The sequence below is a fragment of the Myotis nattereri genome (assembly GCF_964212035.1).
Source record: "Myotis nattereri genome assembly, chromosome: 5".
In the NCBI taxonomy this organism is placed as follows: Eukaryota; Metazoa; Chordata; class Mammalia; order Chiroptera; family Vespertilionidae; genus Myotis; species Myotis nattereri.
Window position 1 is genome coordinate 105,886,011 of NC_138080.1, and position 22,241 is coordinate 105,908,251.

The window sequence follows — 22,241 nt, forward strand, 5'->3', positions numbered from 1 at the left end:
GTTAGTTAAAACACGGGTACTCTTTTAGTACGAGCATGTGGCCTGACTGCATGGAACACGCTTGCTCTAAGAAATGATTCTCAGCGTGTTTGGAGGGCACATTCCTGCCTCTGGTGTCTGGTGCCCGTGGGAGAGTTCCGGTTGCCCCCGGGGAGGCCCGGGAGGAGGGAGTGAATGGGAAGGGAGGGGAAGCGGGTGAGAGCCTGATGGACGGGAGGGTTCAGCTGAGGCTCCTGCTGTGGAGGCCGGTGACATCAGCGCTCTGGGCAGCTGGGGCCAGGTTCCTTGCTTGGGGACAGAGCTGCCCGACTGTGCCTGCACCACATCTCCCATCTCCCCTGTGCCCGGCCCTACCCAGGGAGCCTGGCACTGTTTGGGTGGAGGGTCGGCTGGGCATGTTTATAAAGCCCCCGGGGAGCTCAGATTTGCTGCCAAGACTGAGAATCACTGCTCATGAGCTGGTCCTGCAGACGTGTGTGTGCATGTGTGTGTGTGCACATGTGTCCCACATGCCTTCGTTGTGCGTGTCCCCACATTCACCAGTCAGGGCCCTCCTTCCGGAGCCCGCATCCCCGTATTACGGAAAAAAAAAAGCCTGGGGCTCCTTCCCACATGTTCCCAGACTCCCACCTGCCCCCTCCTCAGGGGGACACTTGAGTGGCCACTTCCTGCCTCTGGTTTCCTGTTCGCGCTGAGCATTCCTCCTCATCCCTGCCTCCCCGGGGGACTCTTTCTGTCCATGTCAGCGTAGCCTGGTTCCCCGACCAGCAGCTCGCAGCTGTCAGGTGCAGCAGATGTTTCCTGAAGGCCTGCACTTAGCGGAGGTGTCATCCCCCCCCCCCGGCGACTCACTGGGCCCCGAAGTCCCGGGGTGACTCCTGCAAACCCTGCCTCCTCCCGCGGCCGGCGTGCAGCCGCGGGCCCAGTTCCAAACGCCGTTCCTTCCTTAATCAGCACGATTCAGCCGCCCCTTCCACACACCTCCTGTGTCCAGGTGGTTCCCAGAGAGGACCCCCCCTGACCCCCGCCCCCCGGGACTGAGCGAGTCCACACCCTCCAGGCAAGCAGGCTCCGACTGTGGCCAATATTTAAACAAAATAGCCTCCCCCTTCCCCCGGTGTGTGCGGATCTGCAGGGATTTCAGCGAGGGGTGGGAATCGCTGGAGAACCGAGGTCCTGGATGAAGCCGGCAGTTGGAGGAGCCGGGGCTCCCGGTCCCGGAGGAAGGCAGCTGGGGGCTCACGGATGTTTAGAGGACCTGGCTTGGCCACATCTGCTCCAGGGGAGAGCAGGAGGGAGGGACGGAAGACGGAGCACAGGGGGCTGAAGATTAAGGCACAACTTACAGGTCGCCCTCAGGATAGAGTCCCGGCCCCTGGGAAGGGAAAGGCTGGGAGAGGTGGGCGGGAGGAAGAGTCCTGCCAGGACCAGGCCGGTCCACCCCCCTCGCTCCCAGGTGGGCAGGGAGGGGCCGCAGCCAGACTGCTGGGGAAGCCGGGTCCCCAGTGTCCAGCGGCACTGGCCTCCTCCACGAGGCGAGCATCCTGCCCGCCTGCCTCCAGGATGGCCAGGGGCCCGCGCCCAGAACGCTCCACTTCTGGCTCTTCCTGCCCAGCCCGCTGCCTCTCTCCTCCCCTCGTCTCTCAGATTTCCCCGCAGGGAGAGGAGGCTTTTCGTAAAAGTTCAACGTGAACTCCCCTCTGTGCACGTATCGGATGATGGAAATGAGAGAGGGGTGACGCCGAGTGTGGGCCCCCGCGGGGTGCTCAGCGAGGGCCTTGGGAGGCACTGCCTTCCTGGGGTGGGGTCTGGGGCCGCTGGCAGCTGTACGGAGTGTGCCCTCTACTGGGGACCCACCCTGCACCCTGGCTGTGCGGCCCAGGGCCACTCTGCGAGGAAGGGACGTGCGACAGATGCCCACCCAGCGCTGCGAGCTGCTGGCAGGGAGATGCGGGACCTCAGGGCCTTTCCTGGAGGCGCCCACTAGCAGGGATGCGGTTCCCACAGCGCAGCAGAACTCACGGGACAGACTGCACTCAGGGGAGGGTGCACGCTGGCGCGGAGCAAGGCTGCCTGCGGGCAAGGGCTTGGGAGGGACATGGGGGGCGGTCGCGCTGCTTCCAGACACTTCTTCCAAATGCTTCGCTCCTGCGGCATCTGCCAGTCCAAACAGTCCCGGGGATCAGCAGCGTGCAAGTCACAAACATTCCTTTTAAAGTCTTTTTGTTGTTCTTGCTAATCCTCACCCAAGGATATTTTTCCATTGGTTTTTAAAGAGAGTGGGAGAGCGAGAGAGAGACAGAGAGAAATATTGATGTGAGAGAAACATACCTATTGGTTGCCATCTGCACGCGCCCTGACCGGGGCCCAGGCAGGGGAGGAGCCTGCAACCAAACCGAGGTACATGCCCTTGACCAGAATCGAACCTGGGACCCTTTGGTTTGCAGACCAATGCTCTATCCACTGAGCCAAACCAGCTAGGGCCTTTATTCCTTTATTATCCACCCAGAGCTTCCCATGGGAACCAACGGAGCGTCTCGACCCCATTGAAATAGCTGATTTGGGCAGGTGGTTACGGGATAAACACTCGCATGGGACGCTGGCCCCCAAGCCCTCGGGAGCGCCCTGAGGAATGGCCCAGGGCCCTCTCATAGGCTGCTCGTGGCTGTGGCAGTTTCTCAGATGTTCCTTGTCTTTGGTGACCTTGACGGTGTGAGCAGCCCTGTCGGCTGTTCTGTAGAACATCCCTCAACTGGGACTTGTCTGCTGTTTTTCTCCTGATTAGACTGAGGTTATAGGTTTGGGGGAGGAACATACCATCAAATGACTTATCGCTCTGACACTGACCTTGATCTCTGACCTTGAGGGGGCGTTTGTTAGCCTTTCCTCCGGCTCCACTCTGCAGGCTTTGGAGGAAGTTCCTAAGTGCAGCCACACTCACAGAGGCGTCTGCTCCCTCCTGCAGGAGGAGCAAGGGAATGATTTGCTTGTTATTCTGCACAAGAGGGAGATTGGAGCCATTCATTGGGAATCTGTTACCAGCCAGAGGGGGAGGGGGAGCGAAAAGGGGAGGAGAAGGGGGTCTGGAGGGAGTCCAGGCCTGGGATTGCTCTTCTAACCCTTAGGGAGAGAAGGGGAGGGTGCCAGTCGAGGGGGAGGGAGGGAGGAGACGTGCCTGCCTCCATGGCTCCACTCAAGCTAATAGTCGTTCCCCAGAATCTTAACATAATATACTTCTGAGTTTCCCAAACAATAGTGGAAAGTTTTCTCTTTTGCTCTGAGAAGAGTGTTAAAGGAAAAAAAAAAAAGAAAGCTCATAGAGTTACAAACACACAGCAAATAGCCTGTCCCAAGAATGTCCCAAGTATGTCCGCTCTCCTCTGTGGATGAGGGGCCAGCGCTGAGCGGTGTGCCTGGGCCTCCTGGAACCACGTGTCCTCTCTCCGTGAGTGTCCCAGTCGCCGGGGCAGGGAGATGGGCCTTGGGCTGTAAGCAGGTCCCAGCTCTGGGGGAGCCGCCGGGAACCTTCCACTCGATGAAAGGGAAGACTCTTGTAGCCGGGACTGTTTCATGGACAGCAAAACAAGATCTGGCGACTACAGGCAAAGGCTATTTTCCCTGCAGAGGGACAGCCACCTAATAAAACGCTCCGACTGCCAGCATCTGCCTGGCCCTGGGGAGCTCCGTGGGCATGTACGGGTCTGTCCTGTTGGCTATGGAGCTCACTTGCTGGGAAGGTCTCAAGGTCAGTGAGAGCCTGCCAAGGTCACGCAGTCCCTGCCAGAGGAGTTGGTGTCACCTAAGGACTGAGGTTTGTTTCCGGGAAGAAAGACTGACGTTTCCACTCGTTTCGGCGACATCACCTTCTTCCCCGCTGCCGCCCGTCAGCTGCACCCACGCTCCAGCGCGCGGCTGCAGGACGCCTGCTCTCTGGGTTGGTCTGTCCCCGGGCCACCTGCCCCCGACACCCGAGAGGCACGTTTCTTGCTGAGGTCACGGTACTGAGACTCATGTCCTCATCGGTGATGGCGCCAATCCCATGGGATGGTGAGGGTGTTATGAGGTGGTGTGTAAGGTGCGTGGGCGTGCGCACTGTGGCCACATATGGTGGGAGGCAAGATAGAAGGAGAGCAAACACCAGGGCGGGGCGATGGCCAGGCCTCACCGGGGTGGACAACACAGAAGCCAGGGATGCAGCCTGGATGCCTTCTGGCTCCAGCATCCTGCTTGCTGCCCTACCCGGCCAGGGGTCTTCTGTGGCCTGCCTGTCCCGTGGCCTTCCCTGTCCCGTGGCCTGTCCTGTCCCGTGGCCTGTCCTGTCCCGTGGCCTTCCCTGTCCCGTGGCCTTTCCTGTCCCTTGGCCTTCCCTGTCCCATGGCCTTCCCTGTCCCGTGGCCTTTCCTGTCCCGTGGCCTTCCCTGTCCCGTGGCCTGCCCTGTCCCGTGGCCTGCCCTGTCCCGTGGCCTTTCCTGTCCCGTGGCCTGCCCTGTCCCATGGCCTGCCCTGGGCTTGGTTGTTATTTCCATCCACCCAGGGTGCACCCTCCCGCTGACCTCCTGTGGGCCCCAGGGAGTGGTGTTACTTACCCACCTCTGTTGGTCTATAGCAGCGGCACTGACAGGACCCAGCGCTGCGGTCGGGCCTGGGCGGCTGCCCACAAAGGCAGCTCTCAGACCGCACTCGGCGGGAAAATGGCCGATCTCAGGGTGAGCTGGAAGGCAGAGTCAGGCCAGGTCTGCTTCAGGCCGAGAGAAAGACCTCACAGCCATTACCCAGGTTCACACGGATGCAGACGGGCTGAGAACCTTGCCCCTCTGTTCTTAGGGAGCTGTGATTTGAGTCCTGAGCGCTCTGAAGTGGGAGACTGTGCTGCATGCACCTTGGTTGTTTGCCTTCCCAGGTAAAATTAACCCCAGTAGTTGCTGTTTGAGTATCAGCTACAGTCCTCAAAGCAGTTTACAGACGAGGAGACTGAGGGTCCGAGGGGACCGGTGAGTGCAGAGGCTGCACAGGTAGGAAGGGGCAGTGGAGCACATCGCCCAGCTCCTCCAGATGGCGAGGGAAGGGCCCCGCAGCAGCTCTGTTCCGACGGGAACGTCTCTGCTGGGAACATGCACGGTGTTTTGGTGTTTTCCTCCTGCCCCGTCTCACAGGTTTGGGAGGTCGATGGTTCCCTCTCCCTAATGTGTGTCTAGGACAGCGGGCCCGCCATCCGGGAACCAGCTTGGGTAGACCCAGCCCCTGTGTGGGCCAGCTGGTCTCCCAGAGCTCGCTGTCAGGGTTTGGGGCTGAGGACTCCGCTGATAATCAAGGGCCACTTTACCAGCAGTGGCTGTGCCAACGTCGTCCCCAGTGACGTGGGGAGGTGGGAGGCTGGTCCAGGGCAGGTGGAAGTGGTCCTGGGTGTCCAGGTCATCTGTAGACCAGGTGTTCCCAGCACAGGCTTCATGAGGATGACATGTGACAATGCTCCTTTGTGGAGATTTGATCCAATAATGTCCACTGTGTTTTCATCCACCCTTGCCCAAGCGTTTATGCAGAGATTTGTGCTTGGAGTGGAAACCAGTACAATCCTAACATTAATAACTTATGGAATACTAGAGGCCCGGTGCACAAAATTCATGCACTTGTGCGGGGGTGGGGGGGTGGGGGGAGGTGTCCCTCAGCCTGGCCTGTGCCCTCTCGCAATCCGGGAGCCCCAGGGAATGTCCATGGGGAGGGGGCCTACACCGTCAGTTGGACATCCTTAGCACTGCTGTGGAGGCAGGAGAGGCTCCCGCCACCACCATTGCACTCACTAGCGGAGTCTGGCTTCTGGATAAGTGGAGCTCCCCCTGTGGGAGCGCACTGACCACCAGGGGGCAGCTCCTGCATTGAGCGTCTTCCCCCTGGTGGTCAGTGCGTGTCATAGTGACCAGTCGTTCTGCTGTTTGGTCTATTTGCATATTAGCCTTTTATTATATAGGATAAGTGAGTTTCTGTTAGTTGCCACAGCTCATGAAAAGGGCTGTGTGGACTTAGACCCGATTTGGTGGGTATGTCTGTGGCAGTCTGACTGGTGTATGAGGAATGAGCCCCGGGCAGGCACCAGAGACAGGCAGCTGCCACCACCGTGGCTGACACTGAGCCACAGCAAGAGACACAAGCAGAGGGGCGGGTGGAGATGGTAACGGTGTGAATAGAGAACAGAGGGCCAGGCTGGCTCCCAATCTGGGAGGTGGCCCCCGTTTGCTGGTGTCGCCAAGCCCGGAGTCAGCGAGGCCACCGGCCCCAGCGGGCAGGCGCTGCCCCAGGCCATGGACTCACTGCTTCAGCCCTTTGTTCTCTTCATCGTTACCACCCTCTGGCTGGTTCCTTCAAGAAGGAGCTGTCAGTTCATACTGTGTGACCTTGAAGTAGGGGTCAGGTCAAAGGTTACAAGTAGTCCCTGAGCCACCAGGTGGGGCTGGGTGAGGAGAAGCAATAGGGACTGGGCAGCAGTAACTCGGGGGCAGATCATGGGCCTAACGAACTTGTGGCCATTAGGGAAGAGGTTGGGAAGTAGAGTATGTTATGGTGGCATTGCCTGTGATTGGCAAGGCCTTATAGGAAACAGGTGAACTCAGAAAAGAGCTCCAGTGTGTAAGCAGAAATTAAAGGGAGAAGGCAAAGCCCAGATAGTTGAGGACTTGTAACGTTGGTAAGTGAATGATTGGGGACCTGCACAGCATGTGACAGAGCCTCCATGCAGTGATCAGATGAAGGACTTTTCAGCTGGACAAAATGGCTCAGGGAGAACAAAGTGTAACACCTCATTTCTCAGAGAAGCCCCATAGACTCAAGATTTTACCCAACTGCTGTTCCATGTTGCGGGCTGGGTAAACCTGACCACATTCAGCCTCTGATACTTGGTTTCGCTTTTGCCACATCCAATCTCTTGCTGTTGTAGAACAAAAATAATTCTCCCTACAGAGTTCTTACCTGAGACTCTTGTAATAAAAGACAAATTAACAAGAGGAAAACACGAACAACAGAGTAACAGTTTATTAAACGTGTGTTCCTCATGTATATGTGGGAGATACCCAGGGAAAAATGAGCAACTCTCTGAGGTGGCTTAGAACTCTGGCTTAAATTCCATCTTAATTAGGAAGGAGGAAGGGGGATGTGTAGGCATCTTTGGGGAGAGTAAATGACGTTTAGGAAAGGCAAATGGGCCCGTGAGTAGATGGGGGGTATGATAGTATGTGACAGAGTTTGTCTGGGTGTGGTGTGGACTTCTGGTCTCCTCTCCTGTAATAAGTCAATCTTCTTTGGTTGATGAAACTCCCAGAAAGAGGATTAATGACAATTCAGTTCCTTTTGGAGGATCTGTCCTTAGACAGATAAGGGGAGTTCAGAGAAAACCTCTGCCAGCTCCCCTAGTGCCGTGGTCTTGACTCCCCTCCCCAGCCTGACAATGAAACTACTTTTAATCAAGGTATTACGGGCACTACTTCCTTTCAGTTGGGCTCACTGGAGCCAAAAAGGCAGTCCTCTGTGCCAACAGCGGTGTCTGTAGTTACTTCTGGATCTGATAACCATTTCAGATGAAATCATCTCTTGTCTATGTGACTCCTGACATAGAAACACAATGTTCTGTGCAGGGCGGGGCTGCCTCCAAGCTGCCAGGACACTGGCCACCTGTGGCCGACCGTGGACTAGAATAAGCAGGTTGGAAAATAATGGAATTGCTTCTATTCATCATTTTTAGAGGTACATATCGCTCGCATTTGTTTCTTTAATATTAGCAGTGTTTTGGGTCTTTTATGTAGAAGGTGGTGATGTTTCTGTGGCCAGGATGCCATGGGAACTAAGCTCTTGTGTATACCAATTAGCCGATGGTAGGATGGATTTTGCTATATTTCGTTTTGCTTCATGTTCTAGTTTCCAAGAACCTACTGATGACGTTAAGTTAGGACTTCTGCAGGTGATAGGTTACTAGGTTAACAATATCCAGTAGCGGACTCACCTAAGAACCGAAGACCCAGGGCGGGGTGGGAGGGGGGCACTGTGCTTGCAGAGCACCAGCAGCCTCAGCATCACCAGCTTGTTAGACACACGCTCAGATCCGACCCAGAAATTTTTCACTGGAATTTTCATTTTTTCCAAGATTCCTGGGTGATCCTCCTGCACTTTCAAGTCTGAGAAACATGAATATAAGGCCCTGTCCTCAGCTGTAGACCAGCACTAACTGGTCCAGGGGAAGAGAGGACCTGCCCACCACGTCCACCTGCGCCTGCGGCTTCAGGGCGACGGCATTTCCCGTTACTTCTTCCGACCCTTCCCCACCGACGTCACGCGCTGTGCACAGGAGTGGCATGTGGGCGGGGGAAGGGTTACCTTTTGGACCTGGGATCTAAGATTTAGTGGGAGCCTCAGAGTAAGAGTATCAAATGATTTTATTATAAAACTTAGGCATTTTACTAACCATCCACTTCCTAAAAAATGCCAACATGAGAACACAGTGAACACACCCAAGACTTCCTGTCCTGGCAGGGCAGGAGGCAGCCCTGGGCAGGGAGCCTGCACACGTTCCCTTTACTAGGGTCGGGTGACCTGCATTGTGGGGTCACGCTGGTCGCCGCTTCGGGGAAAGGACACTGAAGCTACAAGGTTCACGCACAAGAGGGTCACAACTTTAAAGCCATTCGATGCGCACGGCTCGCACACTCTAGTCTGCAACTCTGAGAAGCAATGCCAACCAGCCCGGCCACAGACCCCTCCCAGCTCACCGCGGCCCTTCCCAGGAGCTGCCCCCGTGGGACTGCTCACCTTCCTCCATTGCAGCTTTTGTTTTTCCCCGAACACAAACCCTAGAGCCCACACGCAGAGTCCAAGTTCAAGTATAAAGGTCTGTTTCAGGACAACCCTGGTTGATGTAGTGTTTCCTTAGTTCTCTGTAGTGTCTGCTGGTGTGGTCCCTGGGACGGGCTGGCCACGCGGCAGGGGCACAGAGGCCAGCATTCCTGCCGCCAAACTCGCTCCCCGATCAGCGTGGACCACGCTCCAAAGTCAAAGGTGAAATCAGTGACGACCTTGGCCTGTCTTCGTCTGAAGCCGTACCGTATGAACTGAGTCCACTTCACCACTGTTCAGCGGAGCTTCCAGAAGATGCCAGGCGTCATCTAAAAAGAAGAGAGTCTATCAAAATGCTTACTGATGAGACTACACTGACCGAGGCTTCTGTTCCTAAAGGAATTTACGGTTAGACCAGGAGGGCGTGAGGGGACTGCTTTACGCCCGTGGCATGCGGCTCCCCCGTGGGCACCACAGGCAGCTCTGCTCTTGCCCGAGTGCCCCATGCGAGCCCGGTGCTCCCGCCTGTTCACTCGTTGATGCTTCTCAAAGATAACAGACACCCCGAGGAACCTTACAAACAGGACCCGCAGCAGAGTGAGGGCGAGGAAGTCCAGTGGTCCCCAACGACGGCCAAGTGCAAGTCCACTGCTGCCACAGCTCAGACCCTGAAGGAGCAGTGCTTTGTGCATCCGCGGCCGATTTTAAACATTCAGTCCCAAAGGTAATAGAGGGTGCGCTGCCCAGAAGAGCCCTGGTGACTGACAGTGGCCCTCAGGTCCCTTTAACCACAGGACAGCCGGCAGGGTTTCAAGCACTTCAGCCCATTTAGGGCGAGGCCGCCTTTGAATGCACTGCTTGATTTTATATCCAAATCGCAAACCCACATTTAAGCAATTTCAGAAAAGCAGGGACTCTCATTTGAATTTCCCTGGGGCACCCCAGCCACCCCAGCGGGTGCCTAAGGCAGCGCCTCCCCACCCCAGCGGTGCCTAAGGCAGCGCCTCCCCACCCCAGCGGGTGCCTAAGGCAGCGCCTCCCCACCCCAGCGGGTGCCTAAGGCAGTGCCTCCCCACCCCAGCGGGTGCCTAAGGCAGCGCCTCCCCACCCCAGCGGGTGCCTAAGGCAGCGCCTCCCCACCCCAGCGGGTGCCTAAGGCAGCGCCTCCTCACAGCTGGGACACTGGGCTCCGGGGCACAGACTCCTCACTGACTCGGGAAGACGCTACCCTCAGCGCACAGTGGTCGGTGAGGCCCGTCTGCTCATACTTCTCTGCAGACAAGACTGTCTGCACTAGGACAATACGGACCTTAGGAGGCGTCCTGGGCGGGGCCCGGGGCGTCCTGGCTCTCTGGCTCTGGAGGGGGCGCTGGAGCGGCTTCTTTCTTCTTGGCCGCCAGGAACTCATGGATGGCTCGCTCTATCTGTGGCCTGAAGATGTGGTTTAGTTTGGGATCCACCACCTGAGAAATGATTCTGTCCACTCCAGCTTCCAACATCCCTGACCTTGTGGAGACACAGATCACTGTTACTCAGTCACTCTGACCTTTCGTCCCCAGCAGTGTCACGTGGGAGCCCAGCCAACACCCCCGGGTCAAAGCTGCAGCTACTCCAGGGGGTTCTTTCCAAGGCGACCCATTAGCTCAGAGCTCAAGTTGCTGTGTTTCCCCTTTAGAGCAGCAGCTCCCACCAGAAGCTACCATCACGCCTGACGCACAGTCTCCCCCACTGCCACCTCCGCCCCGTGCAGGGACCACGCGCAAAGGCCTGGCCCGGAGAGTGAAAGGGACTTGAAGCGCTCGGTGACGGGCAGAGCTGAAACCGTCATCGCGCTGCCAGAGCCAGCGAGGCTCCCCACGGCTCCATCTCCCTCACATCTGCTCTCTGGCCGAAGCAGGAGCCTCCCGCGGCAGCCTGGCTACTCCAGCCAACGCACGGCCACGTCCCACCGTTCCCCGGGGCCGCGGCTGTGGCTGTGACCTAGAGCACACACTAGGGACTTGTAGACAGACAGGAAACAGATTGGTTCTGAGCTCCTCGGGGGCTAAAATCCACCCCAACTCCTTTCTGAGTAGAGCAAAAATTAGACAAAATTTTTGGCAGGTAATGAGGAAGGTATGGCGACAGGAAACACATCCCATTTGAAAAGTTTGGAAAAGAGCCCACGGAGGGTCAAACCAAAGTGTTTCCCAAGGACTGAAATATGCGAACACCATCAAGAGCACACGGGTAGCTCTACTTCTCTTCCTTTGGACGTGAGAGCGCTTGGGCCAGGCAAGTCTTTACTTGGGTAGAACAGGCCCTGCAGTGACGGGGCAGACGGGGCCAGGAAGCGAACGCGAGGACGCCACGGCGACCAGTGAGACGAGACACAGGCCCTGGGCCCTGAGGCTGAGCGGTGGCAAAGTGCGCCCTGGCCTGGGGGGGGGGGGGGGGGGGCGGACAGCTCATCGGCAGGAAGCTGGGTGTAACACATCGCCAGCAGAGCCGGGGCACCTTCAGGGAGACCGCGCCAGGCAGCGCGCGCCCTACAAGCGGAGCTCGAGACACTGCGAGGGCAGCGCCAGGCGCCCCTCTCTAGTCACAAGCTCATCACTTTCCAACTGCACCCCATCTCCGGCAGATTCACAGGGGTGGCCGCCTGACCAGGGGAAGCACAGTGTGGATCAGGGGGAGCCAGAGCGGCTCGCTTTCCTGGAGATGGAGCCTAATGCAGCAGGGAAATGGGCAGACATCACGTAGAGAAAGGCTCGGTCACAATTAGGTTCAACAGCAGAGCTGATGCCTGCGAAGCCTTCTGCGCCGTGGACCTGGGACCCAGCTTCTGGGCCTGAACGGCCAGCCAGCGGCCGGTGCTGGGGCTGCAGGGTCTCACCGGTGACAACACTCCAGGCCAAGTAGCAAATCTTCATTCCAAAACGGCGTTAGAATTTGCCTCAAATTCCAAACGTTAGCAAGAATCACAGACAGCCCTACCGGCTTGGCTCAGTGGATAGAGTGTCGGAGGGCAGACCTAAGAGGCCCGGGTTCGATTCCAGTCAAGGCCACGTACCTGGGTTGCAGGCTCCTCCCTGGCCCAGGCCCTGGTTAGGGTGCGTGCAGGAGGCAACCAATCACTGTGTTTCTCTCACATCAATGTTTCTCTCTCCCACTCTCTCTAAAAATAAATGGAAAAATATCTTCGTGCCCAACCCAGCTGGAGTGACTGGATGCACCGTAGGGATGCGCACAGGAAGCCTCCGCAGGCTGGAGAAACCAGCAAGAATTTCAGCCGAGTTCTGTGCGTCCTTGAACGTGAGTTTTAGTAAAGGAGCCGTCTGCTGCAGCTCCTGGAGCCACCGTCCACCTGGACCGGACAGTGGCCTCACCGGCCTCCGTGCGTCCGCCCCGCGTTCCCGCCCTTCGCTCTGTCCCGCACACTTACTGCACCACGCTCTGCCGCAGGCCGTTCCGCAGCTGGTTCTTGTTCATCGTCGGGTTCCATTCCTGCTTGTCCAGATGTGTTGACACAAAATTATCCACTTTCTGCCTCAGGTTCTGGTACGCTGGCTAAAACGTCAGACAGGGGCAAGGTCAGAAGTGACACGCACGGACGCTGAGGTCACGTCGTTGAGAACACGGCTTTTCACAGACACGGCCTTTCGGGTTCTTCACTGCACTTCCACGGCCGCGCAGCAGGCAGACGCGAGTTAATGCCAGCGAGTGCCCCTTCCTCACGGCGGCCCTGCCAGGTGCTTCGTCACCTCACTCCCGTTCCCAGTAACTCTCCGAGGGAGGGCCTATGAGCCTGCTCCTGCCCCCTTTAAGGTGGGAATTTAGGCTCAGACCAAGTGAACAGCTTGCCCACAGGCCAGGCCCTGGCTCTTTCCGAACCAAAGGGCTGGGTTCTCCCCGGCTCCATCGCTTACCAGCTCCTAGACTTCAACAAGCCCCACAACCTGAGTCGCAGGCATTGCCAACTGGAAAATGGCTGTTACCGCCCACCTCGCCCTCGGGGTGTTCTCGGCAACAAGGCTCAGGAAAGCCTCCGCTCCCAGCGAAGGGCCCCCCGGACCCCCACCCTCAGCCGGACACAGGAACGTGACTGAAGCCAAAGCCCATGGAACGCTGGGGGAGGCACGGAATATCCAAAAAGGAGCGGAGAGGCCCTTACTGATTCTAGACCAGCTGCGTCAGAACAAAACGAGGGGGACTTGGTGAACAGAAGGAATGCAAGCTCCGAGCCGCCAGAAATGTCTGGCACCGCCAGCTGCTCTTCTCCAGACCAGGTGTCATCCGTGCACTGCTCGCCCCTCCCCCCGAGGTGCCGAGCTTAGTGCCTGATTTGCTCTGGTCAATGGAATCTTAGTGGCTCTCGTGCCCCGATGACCCTCCAGGACACCCATGTCCTGGGCAGCCCCTGCCCCTTTAGTCTGGGACTTAGAATGAGTATATGTGCAGCAGACCTACCCCCAACCCATAGCGGGATCCCAGCCTTGGCAACCTGCAACCTAGAGCTGGGTCACCAGCGAACGCCTCCCAAGACCAGCTGAGCTCTGGGGACACACAGCCCTATAGCAGAACAAATGCTTGTGATAAGCCACACAGATGTGTCACTGTGGCCAAAGTCTGCTCACAGCCAGGTAAATGAAATCGCCAAAAGCATCAGCAGGCCTCCAGTCCACGAGTGGACTCTTCCAACAGGCCCAGAACACTGCCTCACAGACACACAGACTCTCCACTAACCCTGGAAGGAGGAAGGCAGGGGGACGGGCGAGTTAAAATTCTCACGTACGATCTGCCTAGCAGCTCCTTTTCCTGGCGCCCACCTTCCCGTCTAGACCAGAGTAGGGCAGTGGGCGCCGAGTTCCGGCCACAGCAGCGGGCGGCTGACCCCACGCTAAGGCAGGCAATGCAGACATTCCCTGGGATTTTTTTTAAAAAAACTGGAGCTGAGAGTCCCTTCCTGGCGGAGGAAGATAAAAGGGAGGAAGCTGGAGTAAGACGGACTCAGGAGCTGCTAGTAACCAAAGGGAGGACCTTGGCAGCCAGGTCAAGTGAAGGAGCATCTTACTGGGGGCTGACCTATGGCATGAGCATGGAAAGCAGGCACCAGATGCCCTTTGGCCAGCGAGGGCGCACAGAGCAGGGTGCCGGCTCCCCACCAGGTGCCTTCACGCAGCCGCGCGCGAGTCTGCCCCGCAGCCGGAGAACAGGAGCGGGCAGCTCCGGGACTGATGGCGGCGCGCCCACACCGTCCTCGCTTGCTTACCTGGCTTTCCCCGCTACGATCCCGGGGAGGTTTGTTAGAGAGGCTCACAGACTCCCATTCTCGGCAAAGCGAGGGTGCAGGCTCTGGCACCAGTACCGAAACCCCAAGTTCGGAGAAGCCACGGACCGGGCTCCACCGGACAGCTCACCGGCGGGGCTGGGAGCCCGACCCACGTGCGCTCCGCTCCGCAGGCGCCCGGTGCTGCCCCCCAGCGGCCTAACCTCCCCGCTGGGGTTTTCAGACGCATCTTTTGTTTTCCTCTCGGCTTTGGAAATGCAAAGCTGCTACTCGGGCGGCCTCCCGCCGGCCCCGGTCCCGGTCCCGTTCGGCCCAGCGGCCTCAGTACCTTGGTGTCCACGTCGGCCAGGCAGTCCCGGCGGAAGCTGTCAAACAGGCCGCGGCTCTTGAGCTGCTCCACGATGAGCGCGATGAGCTGAGGGTCCCCGGGAGGCAGCGACGCCGGGTTGATGGGGCCGCCGCTCCCCGCGCCGCCCGCCCCGGCCGTCCCCGCCCCCGCCGAGGCCGGGCCCGCGCCGCCGCCCCCCGCGCCCCCGCCGCCGCCGTCCGCCATGCCTGCGCCCCGGGCCCGCGAGGGAGACCCAATGCGGCTGCTTCTCAGGGGCAGGGGTCGGGCAGAGGTGGCGGAGAAGCGGGAACCAGCGGCGGCGGGGGAGAGGGAAGAGGGGGCGGAGGAGGGGAGGGCGGCAGCGGGGAAACGGGGGGCGGAGGCGGAGAAAGAGGTGGAGGAGGCAGGTTCTGAGGCGGCGGAGGTGCTGGAATAAGCGGCCAACGCCGCCCGCTCCATCCCGGGCGCTCCTCCGATGACGTCACCTCTGGCATAGGCCTTGTGGGGCGGGAGGTTTGCAGCGCTCATCTCCGGCGTTCTTATAGGAAGAGGGCGGGCGGGCCCGAACTACAACTCCCGGCAGGCCTCGGACCCGCTCGCGGGCAGTTGCGGGGCAGTATGGGACTTGTAGGCGTGGGCCGTCGTGATTTCCGCAACACCCAGGCGGGTGGCTTTCTGGTCCATCACTACAACCCTGGCTGTACATGAACATCTCCCTAGGGTGCCTGATTATAAGAACCATCCGCGGGGCTGATTAAAGGGGTAGATTAACAGGTTCATCCCTTAGAGTCTCATCCACGTGCTCTGGGTCCGGGCCTAGGAATCTGTGCTTTTTAACCTGCACTCCCTCGGCCTCCTTGGACAATATGATGCAGGGGAATCGGGAAACAATGAATTAGTCAAATGTCTATTATTCAGAAGTGTTTTCGGGTTCTTTTCCCCACTTCTGATGTTAATAGTAACGCATGGTTATTTTAGAAAATTGGGAAATAATGGGGAATTGTTTCCCTAAATAAATTCTTTTTTACATATGCTGATTTCCTTCCAGGTGCTCAATATTGTCAATAATAACTAGCAATGAGAATTGGAATATACCAGGCATGCTGCTAAAAATTACACACACTACAACAATCTAAAAAGCAGATACTATTATAATTGCTATTTTACAAATGCAGAAATGGAGGCCCAGAGTTTGTTGCCCTGATCACATAGGCAGGAAAGGAGGATTTGAACACAGGTTTTCTGAATCCAAATCTTGCAATGTTTAACCTCACTGATACTACATCCCGAGAGCTGGGTGGTATCATACACTACATAAGGCTTTATGGCCTGATTTTTTTTTTTTTTTTTTTTTTTGTAGCCACAATTGATACAAAAAAATGGCTGCCACCACTATCCTCTCTTCCTTTTAGACTTTTGCCCCTTGTTACTTCAACTGGGCAAACCAGGAATTATGTCTGCTGTTGTTATTCCTCACCTTAAATAAGCAGTGGAGGGGATGTAAATGATAAATTCTGCAATGTCTTTGGCTCCTGGGAAGAGGCAGAATAGGCAGGGATCCAGGATGCTCTCCCCTCCAGCATTTCCTATTCAAGAGCGTTTAAATGAACCCTCTAACTGTTCAGGTGAGTTTATACTCATCCTTCAACATCAGCTCAATGCTTCTCATGATTAAGGTGAAGACAAGAGCTCTCTCCGTCTTCTCCATCCTTGAGCTTGCCTGATGTCTATTCCTACTTACTGACCCCTCACCTGCAGCCCCCGAGAGCCATGCTCATTCTCCTCCAAGCGCCCGGTCACCTGGCCAGCCTCATCTCCGTTCTTGGCACATCACACCTTACTGTTTCCTTAGGGAGAGCTTTCCTGACTCAGACCTGATCTGGTCTTGTCTCACTGATGTAGACACGCAGAGCTTCATTCTTGTAGCAGTTACGGTGCCTGGTACATTAGGCTCTTGGTAAATGTATGACAGAGAGATTAAAATGAGTAAGTTTCCGTCTGTTACCTATAGTCATGGGACAGGATCAGAGAGAGGAAAGGGAAGGGAAGGAGGGGGAAAGAGAGAGTGAGAGTGAGAGAGAGAGAGAGAGAGAGAGAGAGAGAGAGAGAACAGGAACATGTCGGGCGGACGGGGGTGGGGGTGGGGTGGGGGAGGGAGTCACTTAGAGCCACAATCTTCAGAAAAGGAGATGGGGGGTTAATGTGCCAGGACCTAATGGGTTAGTGATCCTGGAGATTGGCAGCAGATGGTTCACCCTTTGGCAATCTCCCTGCGGGTCATGGGACTTTGTGTCCTGGTTGCTGGAACAATGAGCTATGAGAAGTTGAGTTAAGGGAAGGTGCTGTACCCTAGGCCTGTGACCTCCCCACTGGAATTGACAGAAGTCGGGTGGGAGACGAGGCGTAAAGGTGATTAAGACTGGGGGCGGGGCGGGGTTATTATTCATCCCAACTCGGATAGGAAACCACCACTGCATCCCACGTGCACGCCTCCCTTTCATCATTGTGTAATACACAGTAATGATCACCAGGCGGCGCCATTACTGCATTAGTAATTCAGGAACTTTAGAAATTTCTATGCAGAATGTTGTTTTAACTTTTGCCCAGGGGTAGTCATCTCATTTTCAGGGAAAGAAAAAAAAAATCTTCGTTGGGTGTCAGTATTAAATCTGTGACAAGTTGCCTCATCCCAGGGAACTGCACATGTTAAGGTGCTGGAATATTTTATGTCAAAGAGAACGTAAAGGGATGAAACCACCACAGCCCAAACCCCGATCGGGAGGAGAAAGGGCAGGAACTGGGAAGACATGAGGCCCGTGGTTGCCATGGGAGACATGAAGCGGCAGAAGGTCCGTGGGAATTTCGCGTGGGCGGTGCTGGGTTGGAATCCCAGCTCTGTCGCCTTGGGGCAGGGTGACTTGGGGAACGTTGCATCACCTGAGCTTGGGCTCCTCGGGAAGGTGGGGAGGAGTAAGCACCATTTTGGCAATCCATTTGTCATGCCTGGCCCTGAGCAAACTTTAATACATGTGGTGGTCACGAATTTACATTTGGCTTGGGAGGTTATTCGATTAACCTGTCTCCCCCTCCCCCCCCCCCCCCACCTCACCCCTCCACTTACTTTTAAATTTATGAGGGAAGAGATTGTAGGTTTTTGTTCCTCATCATCATTCCCAGCGGCCAGAACGGTGCCTGGTACATTAGGCTCTCGGTAAATGTATGATAGAGAGATAAAAAAAAAAAAAAAAAAAAGGAAGGAAGGAAGAAGGAAGAAAGGAGTGGATAGGAAATTTGTCCTTCTAAGTAGAGAATAAGGCCTTTTAAAACATTTGAAACTGCCCTCAACCAAATGTTAGAATATAGGCAATATTCAGAGGGGTCAGGTCAAATCTAGTGAGCGGCCCATCAGGTGTGGCTAAACCAGACCAGGAGGCGGGGGCAGGGAGCGGGCCGGAGATGAGAAGTCGGTCTGTGGGTTGCCTAGGCAACCTCCCAACCTCCCACTCCAAGGCCTCCGTCCTTAAGCAAAGGCATTCCAGAGCCCGAAGACGGTGCACAGGGCCCATTCAGACACCACGCCCACGTGGGGAAGACAGGGCGTTGGTCCTGGTCATGGCCACGGCGAGGCCCTTTTTCTTCTCGCTTCCATGTGTTCGTCCCAAGGGCCCGGGCACGTCTTGGCGAACAGGGGCCTGAGCTGCTCGGGGCGGCCTGTGTTGTCCGTGCTGCCTCGGCCACGTCTGCACGTGAGGTCTCAGCCGCGTCCTTTCGTTCCTTCCTGATGTTTCCCAGCCGCTCGAGGGACCGGCCGGATCCACACACACAGAGGAAAGCAGGACTTGGAGAAGCAGGAGTCCTCAGCACCCATCAATGCTGTCGCCGCCTCCCCCCCACCCCCCGAAAAGATGCATCTCAGATAACATCTCGGGCCACAGTGTTTTGAGCACGTTGTCATTTCGGGTTATTGTTACTAAAGGATGTCTAGCGAGAGAGGCAAGCTGGTGGAATATTGGGGAAGGAGAGATGTTCAGAATCTGGGTTGGGTTTGCATCCAACCCCGTTGCTTATCGGCGGTGTGACCTAGGGCAGCCCGGGAACTGATCTGCGCCACTGTTTGCCCATCTGTGAAATGGGGATGCGACCAACACCCACCTTCTGTTGTCACAAAAATTAGAGATCATGTACCCAGAGCCTGGTACACAGTAGGCCCTCACTGGCTAATAGTTAATAACATGGTCTTGATACAAGATCCTCATATATTCAGGTGTAGTGTGTTATTGGGCAGAAATTTTGATTGATAAGCATCCAGACTTAGCCATATACATAACTTTGTTTTTATTACTTTGTTAGTTTTCGCCTTGTGTTGACCTAGAGAGCCACTCAGCCACTGATGGGCTTAGTGAAGCCAAGTTCATGGTCAAACCCTGCATGTTATTGCTGCTGAGGTCTGGGCCCACCGTTTACCTTTGTCGTCACACTCAGCCATTTAAATATCCACATGACGCCCCTCACGAACTCTCCGTCGGCCATGGTAACCGGCACAGCTTAAGAAAGTGGCTAATTTATCCTCCTGGACCCGCAGTTAGGAGACACAGAGCAGGGACCCCAGCAGGCTCCGCATGGACATGGAGCAAGAGAGAGAAGTAAGCCTTGGCTCTTTTAAGCCACTGAGATTTTGGAACTGTTTGTTACTGCAGCATAACCCAGCCCATCCTGACTGATATAGCCCAGACCACCTTCCACCAGCAAACCCACACCTTCTGTAATGTAAAAACCAATGAATGAATGATTGGCTGGATGCACGAATGAATCCGTCTCCTTCTCCCAGGCCCTATCCCTTTGGATCATGTCTTGGAATGACTACAAGTCCACCGAGGCCACTGCGTGTCTCTGTAGGCAGCTTCGGTCGGCCCTCCTTCAGCTCTGGAGCTCCAGGAGGCGATGCTCAGCTCCTGGCTCTGACCACTCCTGGCCCCTCCGGCCCCTCCCCGGTGGGTGGGCTGCCTTCTGGTCACTGGCTGCTGCCACCTGCAGTTTGAGCAGCGAACTGCCTGCTGTGACCACACCCCAAAGTGGGGTTTCCTCCAGCCCCTAGGGGTGCTAGAGGAATGGACAGGTCCCCGCGGCTCAACCACGGGAGGGAACTCAGGTCTCCGGCCTCCACGCTGGTGCCTTCTGCTTCTACCCGTCCCCAGAGGCCTTTGGTGGGCAGGTTCTCCCAGCTCTCTGCCTCCGGGCACGAGGCAGGGCCATGTGACTCGTTGCAGCCTCTGAGCCCGGACATGTCACTCCTGGACTCCAGCCTGGATTTGCTGCCGCAGGTCTCTCTCCTCTGCCGTGGTGACGTTGGGCAGTATTTGAGATGGTGGCTGCTCCATCCGCCTGAGGTCCGGGTTCAGGGTGACCGGGATCCGATCCCCTAGCCGACCCTGATGGACACGTAGAGTGACTAAGACATACGTCTCCACTGGGTTTAAGCCAGTCAGATTTAGGAGTTTTTGTTACCGCAGCATTCCCTAGCCCAACCCGGCTGGTAGTACCCATTCACCATCTATCTGGGTGCCTGGCATCTCCATGTCCTTCCTTTTTGGGGCGTATTCTCCGCTTTCTGAGACCTACACGAAAATGCCAGATCCCTACTGTTCCTGCTTCCCTCGTGGCCATGGTGCAGGCTCACGGCCAAGGCCAGCGGAGGCAGGGCCACAGCTGCGGGGCCCGGGGCGGTTCATGTGACTCTGCTGGGCTGGTTCTGTAGCAAGAGTTTAGACTGTGATTCCGGCTGTGCAACCTCTCTCTCCTCTGGCCAGCTTCCCAAGCCCGTTCTCCAGCCTCCCGTCTCCTCTGTGAACTCCCCGTCTGCTCTCCATACATTCCCTCTCCGCTTAAATCACCCAGAGCTTTCTGCTGCTTGAGACGGAGCGCCTGCGACTGACGCGGCCAGTTGGGTGGGAACGCGAGGCTGCAAGGCAAGCAGGAGGGAAAGATGGGGTGAGGTGCGGCTGATTCTCTTCCCTATCATGAGCTTCTCCTCTGAGAGCACCCCTTGCGTAAGCCCGGAGCAGGCCAAGGGGCAGGAGGTTCTGCTCAGATGTGGTCAGCCTTTGGGCATGCGAGACTCACTTTTCTTATCTGTAAAATGGAGCAGATAGTAGGACCTCACTTTTAAAGGGTGGTAGAGAGCAATGCATTTGAAAGAGGATTATTTGAGAACGTTCTAGAAAGCATAAGACCCCAATGCAAGTTTACCCCGTTATTCTTATAAGCGTTAGCTGGCCTGAATATGTCCGACCGGGAAACGTTGGTGGAGGTGACGGGGAAATGGAGGCTGCCCTGTCTGACTCCATTCTGTCCCTCGGCCCCTGGGAGGTCGCAGGCCAGTCCTCTCACCAGGCCCATCTGAGCTCCGCCCAAGAGACCAGAGACCCCAGTAACGCAAAGATTCTCGAGGGGCTTGGCAAAAGCCAAGGAGCATAAAGGCGGGGAAGGGTATTCGGGATGATTTTTGCGGAGTTCAGAGAGGGAGAGACCGTCACCCACAGCCACATTTGGGGTCGCCTTCAGGTCTTTTCACGCTGACAGCGAGCCTCAGCCCGTGCTGTGATCCGAGTTTGCAAAGACGATTCGGAAATACGACGACTCTCCCTCAGATTTATGACCCAGTGTCACAGCAGCCTGTGACCCGCCGATCCGATCCTTGTCCCGCCCGGGGGACCCCGTCTCCTCCTTCCCGCCATCGGAAGTGCTTTATTGGGGAGGGTGGGGAATTGCTGAATCGATCTTTTAAAATGAGCACAGGATCCGAGTCAAAGGCTTTCGGGAGAAGAGAACTTTCTCATCCAAGCGGCTGCCCACACCCCGCGCCGCCTCCCGCTCGGCTGAAGCCTGAAGCGCGCCCTTGTTCTCGCGGCTCTGCCCCAGATTCACGGCCGCTCTCCGAATCCTTGGCAGTTCCCTCTGCCCTGTCCTGACAACCCCCGGCCGTGAAATTAAAGAGCGGGTCGCCGAATCCTGCTCCTCTGGCGTTGTCCTTGCCAGCGACCCCACAGGGAGACCTGGATGAGGAGCCGGCGAGGCCTGGGGCGGCTGGGACGCCACGGGAATGGCGTGGGCTGGGTGGGAGGCGGGGAATGTGCAGTTGCCAGGAACGGATGGATGAGAGAAAGGGCATGAACTTTGGGCTTTAAATGGGAAAATCCCAGAGTGCTGAGCTGGCACCTGCCTGCCCCAGTGCCCTCTGGGCCCGGCTGGATCCGGGGCTCCAGGCTGGCGGGCCGGGGAGTCACAATTTGGAAGGGAAATGACTCCAAACTGGAGCAGCCCTGGGAGGCCAGCCCACCTAGCCAGCGTTCATCTGCCCGAACCACCCCAACCCAGCGTCCCCCCTGAGCTCAGACACCACCAGTAACCCCACATACCATCACCCCCCCACCCCCGCCGCCAAAGGAATTTTAAGAAATCCTCAAAACCTGAGGAATTTTAATTACCCTTAATTCAGGAATTTTTATTTTAATACCGTATGGCAGGCTCACCACCAGGGTGTCCCTGAGTGCAGGAGGGTGGGCTCAGCCTGGCACCCGTGGGAGCCACGTGGAGACACTGGGGGGGGGGGGGCAGGCAGGAGCAGCTGCATCCAGGGGGCGCTGTGGTCTGCGTTGTCGCCGCTGGGCTCGGCCTTGCACCCGACCTGGGCAGGTGCGGGCACCAGGGGCAGAGGCCTCAGCGCTGTGTCTCCAGGGCCATGGGATGTGGTCTGTGACTTCAGAGCCCAGGGACCTTGAACAAGTTGCTTTACCCGCGCCACCCGCCCCCCCCCACAAGTCTGTCTCCTTA

The 22,241-nt window shown here is 56.9% G+C and overlaps 1 protein-coding gene and 1 long non-coding RNA gene across 2 annotated transcripts in view; one reads left to right on the forward strand and one right to left on the reverse strand.

The window, feature by feature from the left end:
* The window catches only part of LOC308520413, a 274,969-nt gene that overhangs the window by 115,309 nt on the left and 137,419 nt on the right, over positions 1 to 22,241 (forward strand). The gene's annotated exons all lie outside the window — the stretch shown is intronic.
* Positions 8,400 to 14,875, reverse strand: BOD1 (biorientation of chromosomes in cell division 1). The gene is made up of 4 exons (XM_081092945.1): positions 14,412 to 14,875; positions 12,239 to 12,363; positions 10,124 to 10,320; positions 8,400 to 9,143 (listed from the first exon to the last, which is right to left on the reverse strand). The coding sequence occupies exons 1-3, from the start codon at positions 14,868 to 14,870 to the stop codon at positions 10,125 to 10,127; spliced, it is 780 nt and encodes a 259-aa protein (XP_080949071.1). The 5' UTR covers positions 14,871 to 14,875; the 3' UTR covers positions 8,400 to 9,143; position 10,124.

Excerpts from the sequence above, each read along its gene's own strand:
- BOD1 (XM_081092945.1), bottom strand. The coding sequence starts at position 14,870 with ATGGAGCGGGCGGCGTTGGCCGCTTATTCCAGCACCTCCGCCGCCTCA. Across the intron at positions 12,364-14,411 it reads TGGCCGACGTGGACACCAAG|CCAGCGTACCAGAACCTGAG; the intron begins GTACTGAGGCCG and ends CTGACGTTTTAG. Across the intron at positions 10,321-12,238 it reads CTGCGGCAGAGCGTGGTGCA|GTCAGGGATGTTGGAAGCTG; the intron begins GTAAGTGTGCGG and ends TGTCTCCACAAG.